The sequence below is a fragment of the Oncorhynchus keta genome, unplaced genomic scaffold (assembly GCF_023373465.1).
Source record: "Oncorhynchus keta strain PuntledgeMale-10-30-2019 unplaced genomic scaffold, Oket_V2 Un_contig_18996_pilon_pilon, whole genome shotgun sequence".
NCBI lineage: Eukaryota > Metazoa > Chordata > Actinopteri > Salmoniformes > Salmonidae > Oncorhynchus > Oncorhynchus keta.
The window spans coordinates 51,401-64,452 of NW_026281229.1; the positions used below are offsets into that span (position 1 = coordinate 51,401).

Consider the following 13,052-nt stretch of genomic DNA (forward strand, 5'->3'; position numbering starts at 1 on the left):
AGAGGGATGGAAGCTATACTGTTACACTGGCAATACTAAAGTGCCTATAAGAACATCCAATAGTCAAAGGTTAATGACATACAAATGGTATAGATGGAAATAGTCCTATAATAACTACAGCCTAAAACTTCTTACATGGGAATATTGAAGACTCATGTTAAAAGGAACCACCAGCTTTCATATGTTCTCATGTTCTGATCAAGGAACTGAAACGTTAGCTTTCTTACATGGCACATATTGCACTTTTACTTTCTTCTCCAACCCTTTGTTTTTGCATTATTTAAACCAAATTGAACATGTTTCATTATTTACTTGAGGCTAAATTGATTTTATTGATGTATTGTATTAAGTTAAAATAAGTGTTCATTCAGTATTGCTGTAATTGTCATTATCACAAAAAAAAGTTTAATTTTTTTTAAAACATGTTTTTTTTAACAAAAAGAACACGGCCGATTAATCGGTATCGGCTTTTATGGTCCTCCAATAATCGGTATCGGTGTTGAAAAATCATAATCGGTCGACCTCTAATTAGTACACATGTAGAAAACTGATAATCATTACGTTCTGCTTCAAAACAGTAATGTAACATTGAAATTGTCTCTCTCTCATGCACCTGCATGAACGGAAGTCCGTTGACACCACAGAGTTAGCACCACCTGCAGTACTGGAGTCCTGAACCAATTAGTGTCATTCAGTTACTGGCCACTAGATGGCTGTGTTCAATATTTACAAACCATAGCACAAAAGTTGAAGAAGACAGGGCACTAATAATTGGCTGATTGCTCCTAACCCATAGGAATCCCCATCCATTTGACTTCTTTAAAATGGTGGAAACCCTCAATGACAATGTCCATGCTAAAACGGGTTACATGGAGGTTGAGTCTTCTATCCATCTCTATGCTTGATGCAGACACAGGCCGGTCCTGGCTGAAATACCACCCTCCTCCTATGAACTACAATAGCCCTAGTAAGCAAAAAAACGTGTAAAATACTTATTTTTCCAAATGTTAAAGTTAGATTCATTTTAGGTTATGACTGAAAGTTGAAAAGTCATATCTGCATTTACATTTAAAATAAGTATTTTCTGTACGTTGAAATCAGTTAATTTAAAGTTGAAAAGACACAGTACATTATACTCTACTATACTCAGGGCTGGGCGATATATACACTGCTCAAAAAAATAAAGGGAACACTTAAACAACACAATGTAACTCCAAATGGAACAGACAACAGGTGGAAATTATAGGCAATTAGCAAGAAACCCCCAATAAAGGAGTGGTTCTGCAGGTGGTGACCACAGACCACTTCTCAGTTCCTATGCTTCCTGGCTGATGTTTTGGTCACTTTTGAAAGCTGGAGGTGCTTTCACTCTAGTGGTAGCATGAGACGGAGTCTACAACCCACAAAAGTGGCTCAGGTTGTGCAGCTCATCCAGGATGGCACATCAATGCGAGCTGTGGCAAGAAGGTTTGCTGTGTCTGTCAGCGTAGTGTCCAGAGCATGGAGGCGCTACCAGGAGACAGGGCAGTACATTAGGAGACATGGAGGAGGCCGTAGGAGGGCAACAACCCAGCAGCAGGACCACTACCTCCGCCTTTGTGCAAGGAGGAGCAGGAGGAGCACTGCCAGAGCCCTGCAAAATGACCTCCAGCAGGCCACAAATGTGCATGTGTCTGCTCAAACGGTCAGAAACAGACTCCATGAGGGTGCTTACAGCCCAACACCGTGCAGGACGTTTGACATTTGCCAGAGAACACCAAGATTGGGGCAAATTCGCCACTGGCGCCCTGTGCTCTTCACAGATGAAAGCAGGTCCACAATGAACACGTGACAGAGTCTGGATACGGCGCGGAGAACGTTCTGCTGCCTGCAACATCCTCCAGCATGACCGGTTTGGCGGTGGGTCAGTCGTGGTGTGGGGTGGCATTTCTTTGGGGGGCCGCATAGCCCTCCATGTGCTCGCCAGAGGTAGCCTGACTGCCATTAGGTACCGAGATGAGATCCTCAGACCCCTTGTGAGACCATATGCTGGTGCGGTTGGCCCTTGGGTTCCTCCTAATGCAAGACCATGCTAGACCTCATGTGGCTGGAGTGTCAGCAGTTCCTTTGATGCTATGGACTGGCCTGCCCGTTCCCCAGACCTGAATCCAATTGAGCACATCTGGGACATCATGTCTCGCTCCATCCACCAACGCCACGTTGCACCACAGACTGTCCAGGAGTTGGCAGATGCTTTAGTCCAGGTCTGGAAGGAGATCCCTCAGGAGACCATCCGCCACCTCATCAGGAGCATGTCCAGGCGTTGTAGGGAGGTCATACAGGCATGTGGAGGCCACACACACTACTGAGCCTCACTTTGACTTGTTTTAAGGACATTACATCAACGTTGGATCAGCCTGTAGTGTGGTTTTCCACTTTAATTTTGAGTGTGACTACAAATCCAGACCTCCATGGGTTGATAAATTTGATTTCCATTGATCATTTGTGTGATTTTGTTGTCAGTACATTCAACTATGTAAAGAAAAAAGTATTTAATAAGAATATTTCATTCAGATCTAGGATGTGTTATTTTAGTGTTCCCTTTATTTTTTTGAGCAGTGTAGAATTAATTAAAATGTATATTTTTTAGCTAAATTCCAAATGCCTGTATTTACTTTCATTTTCATGAGTGTTTATGTCCTTTTGTTGTCAAATTGTATTTTTGCTCCTCTGTGCCGTGTGCACCTTCCCATTTACACCAGAGATCTGTATATAATGACAAGATGCACGTCTCCACTCTAACAATGGGAGTCGTTGTCCCAAAGGCAGGAAGGCAGGCAACAAGGTTAGGTCCAAAACAAGCCCATAGAAACGCATTGGCATTATTTTGGACAGAATTTAGCGAGAGTGAGAATTTAGCGAGAGTGAAACCTCTTGCTTTGCCTCTTTCTCAATGACTTACACACACCAAGCCCCACCCCCTGACTTTCACGTCAACAAAGTTGCGAGATCACATCTTCCTCTCATTTGGGAACACCCACTCATTCAAGGGTTTTTCTTGATTTTACTATTTTCTACATTGTAGAATAATAGTGAAGACATCCAAACTATGTAATAACACATGGAATCATGTAGTAACCAAAATAAAGTGTTAAATCAAAATGATGACAGCTTTGCACACTCTTCGGCAAACTTAGTGATGGTGTTGGAGTCACGCCTTGCCATGCAGTCATGAGTGAACGGGGAGTACAGGAGGGAACTGAGCACGCACCCCTGAGAGGCCCCTGTGTTTAGGATCAGCGTGGCAGATGTGTTGTTACCTACCCTTACCACCTGGGGACAGTTGTAGAGGGAGGTGTTTAGTCCCAGGGTCCTTAGCTTAGTGATGAGCTTTGAGGGCACTATGGTGTTGAACGCTGAGCTGTAGTCAATGAATAGCAATCTCACGTAGGTGTTCCTTTTGCCCAGGTGGGAAAGGACAGTGTGGAGTGCAATAGAAATGGCATAATCTGTGGATCTTTGGGGAGGTATGCAAATTGTTGTGGGTCATGAGATACTCTACTTCAGGCGAGCAAAACCTTTAGAATTCTTTAATATTAGATTTCATGCACCAGCTGTTGGTTACAAATATACACAGACGCCACCCCTTGTCTTACAAAAGGCAGATGTTCCATCTTGCCGATGCAGCGCAAACCCTGCCAGCTGTATGCTATCTTTGTCATCGTTCAGCCACAACTTGGTGAAACACAAGACATTACAGTTTATTTGTGATCGAAGCTCGTCTATTTTGTCATCCAATCATTGTACGTGGGCTAGTTGGACTGAGGGTAGAGGCAGATTACCCACAAATAATGCCAAAAAACCCACAATATGTTAGAAAACCATAATACGGCAGCCATCTACTCTGGCGCCATTCTTCTCACTTTTAAATTTAGTAACAACATTCTAACAGTGTTTATTGTTGCCTAATCCTAATTTGAAATGATTCCACTAATTTGTATCAGTTCGCATTGCTTTCAATGAGGGTATTTTATGTTGAGGGGGAACCGCAAATTCCATTATTGTGGCTAATCGTTATTCTGGCTAATTTCACGTAGCTAGGGACAAGCGGGTACCAGGGCTGCTTCCAGGATGGGGACGGAAACGTTGGCCACATTCCGATAGAAATGTATTATGTAGAACAAACATGCCTCTGATTCTAAGGAATCATGTCAGTTCTATTCAGGGCATTTCTATCTGCAACTTTCCACAACGTTTTTGTACTGAACATCCCCAGGAGAACACGACTGAGTTATGTATGAACCTGGAAAGCCTCGCAAATGAACGTGTGGTGGACATCGCTCCGTGTGCTTGTAAAATATTTTTTATCACGTTCTTCTCTAACTCGGTTTGACAGAGAAATTACACAAAACCTTTCCCAAACGGGATAATATCTCGAGGATGTGTTATATAATACGTTATTTCGATAATACACAGTTTAAACGTGCCATTACATACCTGTAGTAATAAAGCGAAACGCACAACAACGTTCTGTCGTTTTCTTTACTCCGAAGAATGGTGGCAGGCAACCCGGAACTTCCTGTTTCCCACTACCGTAGTGCAACAGCGACATGTATTGGACTGATGGACTAACTACTGATAAAGCATGTAAAATATAAAGGGAACTTGATTAGCAAGACAAATAAACCTTGGTTCAAGAAAACTAAAGGTGTGTCTGTTTTAATGTCTAAGTTTTTTTTAAACATTACATATGCATTGTACATGGTCTCTGTGGAAGGCCACAGAGATGCCAGTTGAATAATGTTTACATATCTTGCATTACTCATCTCATATGTATATACTGTCTTCTATAATATCTATTGCATCTTAGCTTATGCCGCTCTGACATTGCTTATCCATATATTAACATATATTCTTATTCCATTCCTTTACTTAGATTTGTGTGTATTGGGTATTTGTTGTGGAATTGCTAGATATTACTTGCTAGATATTGCTGCACAATCGGAACTAGAAGCACAAACATTTCGTTACACATGGTTAACAGATGTTATTGCGAGTGTATGTGATCAATAACATTTTATTTGGAAGATGAAGAACCTCATCCACCCGAGCCACGGCCTGTTCCCCCTGCTACCATGTAGCAAGCAGAGACGGTACAGGTGCGTCAAAGCTGGTACCAAGAGAATGAAACTGCTTCTATCTCCAGCCCATAACACTGTTGAACAGTCATCACTGATTTGATTTAGAGAATATTGGTGACTAGTAAATTGTCTTGTCCCAATGTGTAGAGGTGTCATGACATGTATTGAGTAGATAAATACAGATATGTATTTATTGGAATGTCATGAATTAAACAAAAGCATTACATTTACTGTAAAGTTAACCCCCCAAAAAACGACAATGACTCAGTAGATCAATAAAGTTCCAGTACTCTAGCAGGTCTCACAGCTGCTTATGCTGACATAACATGTTAGAGAATAGGTCAGATTTAGCTTTGTGATGCTCATTTCAACTTCCTGTCTTATTCAGCTTCAGAAAAACAGCAAATATGTCACTTGAAACATTGTTTTTTTGGTCATTCATTTTCCAAAAGAGAAGAGTTTGACCAGTACAAATGTACAAACTTTATTTTTAATTTGCAGATAAATTAAGCAGGTTTCAGTGAATACTGATCAGTAAAGTAAAGAGGCTAACATTCTATAACACTCCCTTTCCTCTGCACAGATCTCACAGTGAGAAACAATACGACTAAAATAGTGTGTTACAACTTCTTGATAATTAAGTCACAGTGAGAAACTATAGGATTACAATAGAGTGTTCTACGATTTCTTGATAATTAAGTGATGGAATGATTTTAATCTTAGATAGTCAGAGAACTGATGAGGAATCTCACATTTATGTGTATGTTGGTGTGTTTTTAAGTGGCCATGTTGAGAGAAACTCTCCAACGGTCAGAGCAGGAGTAAGGCTTTTCTCCAGTGTTGACTGATGAACTGTCAGATTCCCTGATGTTTTGAATCTCTTCCCACAGTCAAAGCAGGGATAAAGATTCTACATTGTCTGTATTTTTAGGTGTATTTCTTAGCTTGATAGAATTGGAAAATCTCCTCACAGCGTGGGCAGTGGTGAGACCTCTTCACTCTGTGATCTTCCTGCTGTTGCTCTCTGGATGTAGAGAATGTCTCAACATGGTCTCCTGTGTGAACAACATCAGAAGAACCAGTCAGGTGGTGTGATGTACATTTCAATCAAAAAAATATATAAAGCCCTTTTTACATCTGCAGTTGTCACAAAGTGCTTTACTTTACAGACACCCTAACCTAACGTATCAGGTGTACAAATAAATGCCTCAATGAGGTTGACAGAAACCAGAAGCTTCTCGGTTTCAGGCTTTGGCTTCCTCTCTGCCTTCTTCCTGAAAAATGGATGCTCCCGGTGTTTGTCGACTCCGCTGAGGGTGCAGGAACCAAGACTAAAACCCCAAACGGAAAGCAATACAGAAGCAGAGGGACTAGTAAAAACTCCTTAGAAGGAACCTAGGAAAACCCTAGAGAAGAACCAGGCTCCGAGCAGTGGCCGCTCCTCTTTTGGCTGTACTAGGTGACAAATTACTTGATATATAGTGCCTTCGGAAAGTATTCAGACCCCTTGACTTTTTCCACATATTGTAACATTACAGCCTTATTCTAAAATAGATTAAATTAGTCCCCCCCCTCATCAATTTACACACAATACCCCAGAATGACAAATAAAAAACAGTTTTTTTAGAAATGGCAATTTATATATTTTTTAAAACCGGAAATATCACATTTTCCGACCCTTTACTCAGTACTTTGTTGAAGCACCTTTGGCAGCAATTACAGCATCGAGTTCTCCAGGGTATGACACGACAAGCTTGGCACACATGTATTTGGGGAGTTTTTCTCCCATTCTTCTCTGCAGATCCTCTCAAGCTCTGTCAGGTTGAAAGAGGAGCGTTGCTACACAGCTATTTTCAGGTCTCTCCAGAGATATTTGATCGGGTTCAAGTCCGGGCTATGGCTGGGCCACTCAAGGACATTACAAAACGTGTCCCGAAACCACTCCTGCTGTGTCAGAGTGACCATCAGGTTCTGCTCACCTACCTGACCAAGGCCCTTCTCCCCTGCTTCCTCAGTTTGCCCGGGCTGCCAGCTCAAGCAAGCATCTTGGTGGTTCCAAAATTCTTCCATTTAAGAATGATGAAGGCCACTGTGTTCTTGGGGACCTTCAATGCTGCAAACATTTTTGGTACCCTTCCCCAGATCTGTGCCTCCACACAATTCTGTCTCTGAGCTCTAAGGACAATTCCTTTGACCTCATGGCTTGGTTTTTGCTCTGACATGCACTGTCAACTGTATAGACAGGTGTCTGCCTTTCCAAATCATGTCCAATCAATTGAATTTACCACAGGTGGACTCCAATCAAGTTGTAGAAACATCTCAAAGATGATCAAAGGAAACAGGATGCACCAGAGCTCAATTTCAAGTCTCATAGCAAAGGGTCTGAATATTTATGTAAATAAGGTATTGATGTTTATTTTTTTTGAAAACATTTCTAAAAACATGTTTTCGCCCTGGCATTATGGGGTATCGTGTGTAGATTGTAGAGTGGAAATCTGTGGTAGAGAAGAATGTATGACAATTGAGACACTACGTTACCCTATTGAAAGATTAGTGGAATCTGTGTGGGTAGCTGGACAGGTAGGATGACTGACAGTGAAGGTGAACAGGTGGTCACGTGTCAGGTGACAGAGGAATGGATGCGACCGAGGCAGGAATTTGTGGATTCATGGACGCACAGAACTTCTGGATCAGACAGAGTTAAGGAAGAGAAAGCAGTGAGCTCAGGCGATGGCAATATCCTCCTTTTATGGAGTTGAGATCTGTCTGACATTTCCACCTGACCTAATTAAAGCGCCCCTGGCTCAGCTGAGTAAATGGCAATGAATTAAAGGATTATTCCACCAACTCCATGGGCCTTTTCTACAGCCACCCTGGAAATTTGTTCAATTCCACACTCCTCAAAAAAGGCTCATTGCTCCCCGTCCTCTGTCATCTCAGGGAGAGGAATTAGTCGGGCAACTGGCCGGATATATGTCCGGGTTCTTCACCTGGATCTCCACTGATCTAACACGACCATCGGTCCCAGGCATGGTCTTAGTGATATGGCCCACCGGCCAGGAGGCTCAAGGCAGCTGAGGGTCCACCAGCTAAGATCTGGCTGTGTCGCCACCGGCGTCTGCCAACGAGGTTGGTATCAGCATACATGGCTTGAGGAAGTGACGCATCTCGGCGTCCCATCAAGGGCATATTCGGTGTAACCGGATCGGGGTCAGCGATGTCTGCAGAGAGATATCCCAAGGGTTTGGAGTTCAGTATCCCTTCCACCTCTATCAGGACGTACTAGGGGTCAGTTTAGTCCCCTAGTACGACTCGTAAGGCCGTCTTTTTCAGATTTGATCTCTTGCTCCCATTTCCTCCAAAATGAGGAGCTCCTGGAGGGTTAAATTTGAATGAGATTTGTTGGTCCATCAGCTGATCCTGGAGGCTGGGTTCCATGGATTGGAAGGCTTCCTCCAACCTGGCTTCTTTTGCCTTGAAGTTCGTACCTCTGTCAGCAAGGATCTCGTAGGGTTTCCCACGTCGGGAGATAAACCGCGTAGGGCCATGAGGAAGGCTTCAGTATCCAATCTCTCCAGTAGGTCCAGATAGTTGTCAAACACTTGAATAGAATGCCCCAGCGCTTTTCCACACGGCGTCCTAGCTTGATCATCAAGGGGCCAAGGCAGTCTACTCCTGTTGACCAGAAGGGTGGTTTAAGGAGGCGCAAGCGAGCAGGGGGTAAATCTGCCATTTTGGGCATCGTGGCTCCGGCCCGCCATCTCTGACATTCTACGCAGGCGTATTGGTGCTTACAAATGACTCCTCGTCCTCCAATTATCCAGTACTTCCACTTCATCTCCCCATAGACCCTCTCTGGCCCTGGGTGGAGAAGCCTCTCATCATAACTCTTGATGAGGATCCTGGTAAGAGGGTGTCTGGAGTCAAGGATAATTGGGTGGATAGCATCGGGGTCCAAAACTTCTGCTTGGCGCAGCCTCCCCCCGACTCTGATCACTCCAAGGATTTGATCATATTCTGGGGCGAGAGAGAGAAGACGGCTCTCCTTAGCAACTTCCCTACCGGCTTTCAGAGCTTTTAACTCCTCAGGGAAGCTAACTGCTTGTGCATGCTGGAGGAGTAGTGTCTCTGCCATGAGGGAGGTGGGTATAGAAGCCACCCCAAACCTCTGGTTTGTGGCGGCGATCAGATCCGGCAGTGTTTGGGATTGTGCTAGGTCAGGGAGAGCTGTGTTGTTGGTTCCGTAGAGATGCTGTAGCATTGGGCGGACTTCCTTAACTCATGAGCTTCAGTTGGTTGCGGAGGGGGCGCACGCCTGGGAGCTGTCGGCCACTCATTCTCTGGTTGGGACAAGAATGGCGGTCCCAAGCTCCAGCGATGGGGTTGAGCCAGTTCCTTAAGGGTTTTACCGCAAGTAACGTCATCAGCAGGATTGTTTATGCTATCAACATACCTCCAGTCCTGGACTTCTGTTAGGTCTTGGATTTCCGCAAAGCGGGTTCCAACGAACACCTTATACCTGCAGGACTCCGACTTGAGCCAGGTCAATACAGTGGTTGAATCACTCCAGTAGATGACCCATTGGATTGGCAAGGTGAGCTTGGCTGGCAGGGTAGAGGCCAACTAGGCTCCGGAAAGGGCAGCACGGAGTTCCAGCCTAGGCATTGACAACTGCTTCTTGGGTGCAACCCTGGACCTGGCCATGACAAAGGAGACATGGGTGTGGCCTGCCTTATCCTCCAACCATGCGGCCAGGTCTCTGAGAGCATAGGTGCCTCTCGAGCCCTCTCTCAGGATGCCCTTGTTCAAACAATGTTCAATGAAACGGTCTCTGAGGTACACAGGAAGTTTGCTAAGAAGCCTGTCCACGTGAGAGCCACATTTCAGCGATGAAGTAGTTATCATCGTCATGCTTTCCATAGTTTAAGCCTGTAGCTACCTCGGCCTTGCTAACTAGTTATTGTGTTATCCAGCTAGCTATAAAATTGCATGCTAACACGAAAGATTTGTATAACTAACCCAAGATAGACGACACACTGTTGTTTCCAATGGGGGACTTTTATTATGAAGGCGATCCGTAAAAGTGAGCCCAGCTATCTAGCGAGTAGCGACCATAACATAGCTATTTGCCAGCTTTATGTTAGGTAATTTAGCTACAGTGGCTAGTAAAGGTTAGAAAACGATCTAGCGTGCTAGCTAATCCAAACAAAACTCAACATACTACATGGTAAATCTATTCCGTACAATGTGCTATGGTAACTTGTTAGCTAGATAGCCTAGTTGGTAAGCCTAACATTAACGCCAGCTAACGTTAGCATGCTACAGTTATGGCTTTTCAGTGAGCTAGCTAGCCTTCCGTTAGCTAGCTAGCCTTCCGTTAGCTAGCTAGCCTTCCGTTAGCTAGCTAGCCTTCCGTTAGCTAGCTAGCCTTCCGTTAGCTAGCTAGCCTTCCGTTAACTAGCTAGCCTTCCGTTGGCTAGGTAGCTGCCAAATGCTAGCTAGCTAGTTATCTAACGTCCTATGCTAAATCGTCCAGCACTATTCATGTATTCCCAAAAGGAAACGAAACAAATTGCATGGAAAACGTACCTTTCTCTCTTCTGTCTTGACGTTTTTATCTTGTCTATAACACTATTTTTCTTTCGCGGCAATCTATCTTGTCCAGATTTTGCACACTGACCTTCTCGACTCCTGTTCTAAAGACAATCATGTACTTTTTACTCAATACATTTTCCATGACACCCAAAAGTACTCATTACAGTTGGCATGCTTAGCAGGACAGGAAAATGGTCCAATTCACACAGTTACCAAGAGAACAACCCTGGTCATCCCTACCTCCTCTGCTCTGGTGGACTTTGTAAATTATGTCTGAATGTTGGAGTGTGCCCATTGGCCACCCATAATATATTTTTTAAATCGTGCCATCTGGTTTCCTTAATATAAGGAATCTGAAATTATTAATGCTTTGCCTTTTGCAACATAAGTATATTTAAAAACAAATACTTTTAGACCTTTACTCAAGGAGCATTTTACTGGGTGACTTTCTAATAAAGGTATCTTTACTTTTACTCAAGTATGACAGCTGGGTACTTTTTCCACCACTGGCTATTGGGTCACTGTAATTACAAGCAAGTACACCTCAAGATAGACTTCATTATCACCGGCCAAATCCTGTGTAACACCTAGTAATTACATTGTACTTGTGCAGATATTAAATATACTCTGTGTTGTACTAGTGTATTTGTTATGTCACTTCCACAAGCTTTAAATTGAGGGCCAGGTTGTCAGGGTGGGTAATGTACAGATACACCTGAATTACTCCTAAAGATACACTTCACTTTAACTAGCTAAATCCTGTGCAAGAAGTAGAAATTACATTGTATTTAGCCAAACATTACATGTGCTTTGAACGTTTCTTATTCCTCATCTGGAATGACACTTGTATTATATTTGTTTCCGTAAACTCAACCAAGTTAACTCAGATTGGGCGCTTTATTTTGGGGGCTAGTGCTAGACACAGCGTTGACTGTAGATATATTTTGAACAGTGCACATTAATGTTTAAGTCATAAAAAATTTTTATTTGACCAGCGAAGTTGACAGAACACATTCTCATTACAGCAACAACCTGGGGAATAGTTACAGGGGAGAGGAGAGGGGATGAATGAGCCTGGAAGCTGGGGATGATTAGATGGCAATGATGGTCAGAATGAGAATTTAGCCAGGACCCCGGGGTTAACACCCCTACTCTTACGATAAGTAAGAGAAAGGTAACACAAGCTTCCTCTCTGATTCCATTCCCTAATAGTAACTGGGTCATTATTGATTTGTGGTGGTAATGCCGTCCCTGGACTTTGGTACCATATAAAACACTTTAAAATGACAATACTTTTTTTTCATTTTATTTAACTGTTATTTAATAAGAAACATATGTAAGTCCTTTATACTGCAAAACATCTATGTGTGTGTATTGTAGCAATTACTGGTGGCCAGCAAATTGGCTTGTCCCCATGGTGATGTATAAAGGTGTAGTGACATGTTTTGAGTAGATAATAGACATGTAAATTACTTTGAATGCCATGAATTAAACAGAAACATTGTATTTTCTGTATAGATAACCCAGAAAACAAAGGTTGACGGCACAAATTCATGTAGAATGTTTATTTTTTCATTAGCAGATCAATTAAGTTCGTTACAGTTATACAAATGCATTAATGATCAATGACTAAAATAATGAATCTAGTTTTAAAAGACAATTTAATAAACATGTAGTCGTTTCATAGCCTGTGTATCATTAAACAAATGTCATTATGTAGTAAAAAAAAAGAACTGACACCATCTCCAGCAACATGTGTCTACTAGCTCATTTCCACAGAACTGCAGAGGGACAACTTGGTGTCAGAGCAAAATGTACTATATGTAAACATAAAATAAAAAAGAACATTGCACACTATTTAGTATTTTACGGTATGTTATGTTACATTGGCCTATAACTATAATACGATTTGTGGGATGTATAGTATGTTACGAATTAGATTTTGTACAATATGTTACAAATTTGATATACGTATGATATTTTACGTATTCCAATTAGTTGTTGCTAACATTAACATGGTAAGTAGTTGCATGCTAGGCTAACATGTTAAGCAGACTATATATACAAAAGTATGAGGACACCCCTTCAAAATAGTGGATTTGTCTATTTCAGCCACACCCTTTGCTGACAGGGGTATAAAAATCAAGCACACAGCCATGCATTCTCCATAGACAAACATTGGCAGTAGAATGGCCTTAATGAAGAGCTTTGTGACTTTCAATGTGGCACCGTCAGTTCATAAAATTTCTGCCCTGCTTGAGCTGCCCTGTTCAACTGTAAGTGCGGTCATTGTGAAATGAAAATGTCTAGGAGCAACGGCTCAGCCGTGAAGTGGTA

General features: G+C 42.6%; 1 protein-coding gene across 24 annotated transcripts in view; it reads right to left on the minus strand.

The window, feature by feature from the left end:
• Nucleotides 1-13,052, minus strand: part of LOC118370532 (zinc finger protein OZF-like) — a 126,940-nt gene that overhangs the window by 18,634 nt on the left and 95,254 nt on the right. For 3 of the 24 annotated variants that reach the window (XR_008105969.1, XM_052504328.1, XM_052504329.1), the window contains one exon: nucleotides 6,031-6,175. The exons of 14 other annotated variants lie outside the window; for them this stretch is intronic. Coding sequence is in view for 4 of the 10 variants with exons in the window: in XM_052504328.1 (XP_052360288.1) it covers nucleotides 6,174-6,175 (2 nt within the window). In the remaining 6 variants the exon portion in view is untranslated. Of the gene's footprint in view, nucleotides 1-4,476; nucleotides 4,601-5,542; nucleotides 6,176-10,709; nucleotides 11,005-13,052 lie in introns of those variants that run through there. 7 more of the 24 variants (XM_052504325.1, XM_052504326.1, XM_052504311.1 and 4 more) reach the window with 6 other exon arrangements.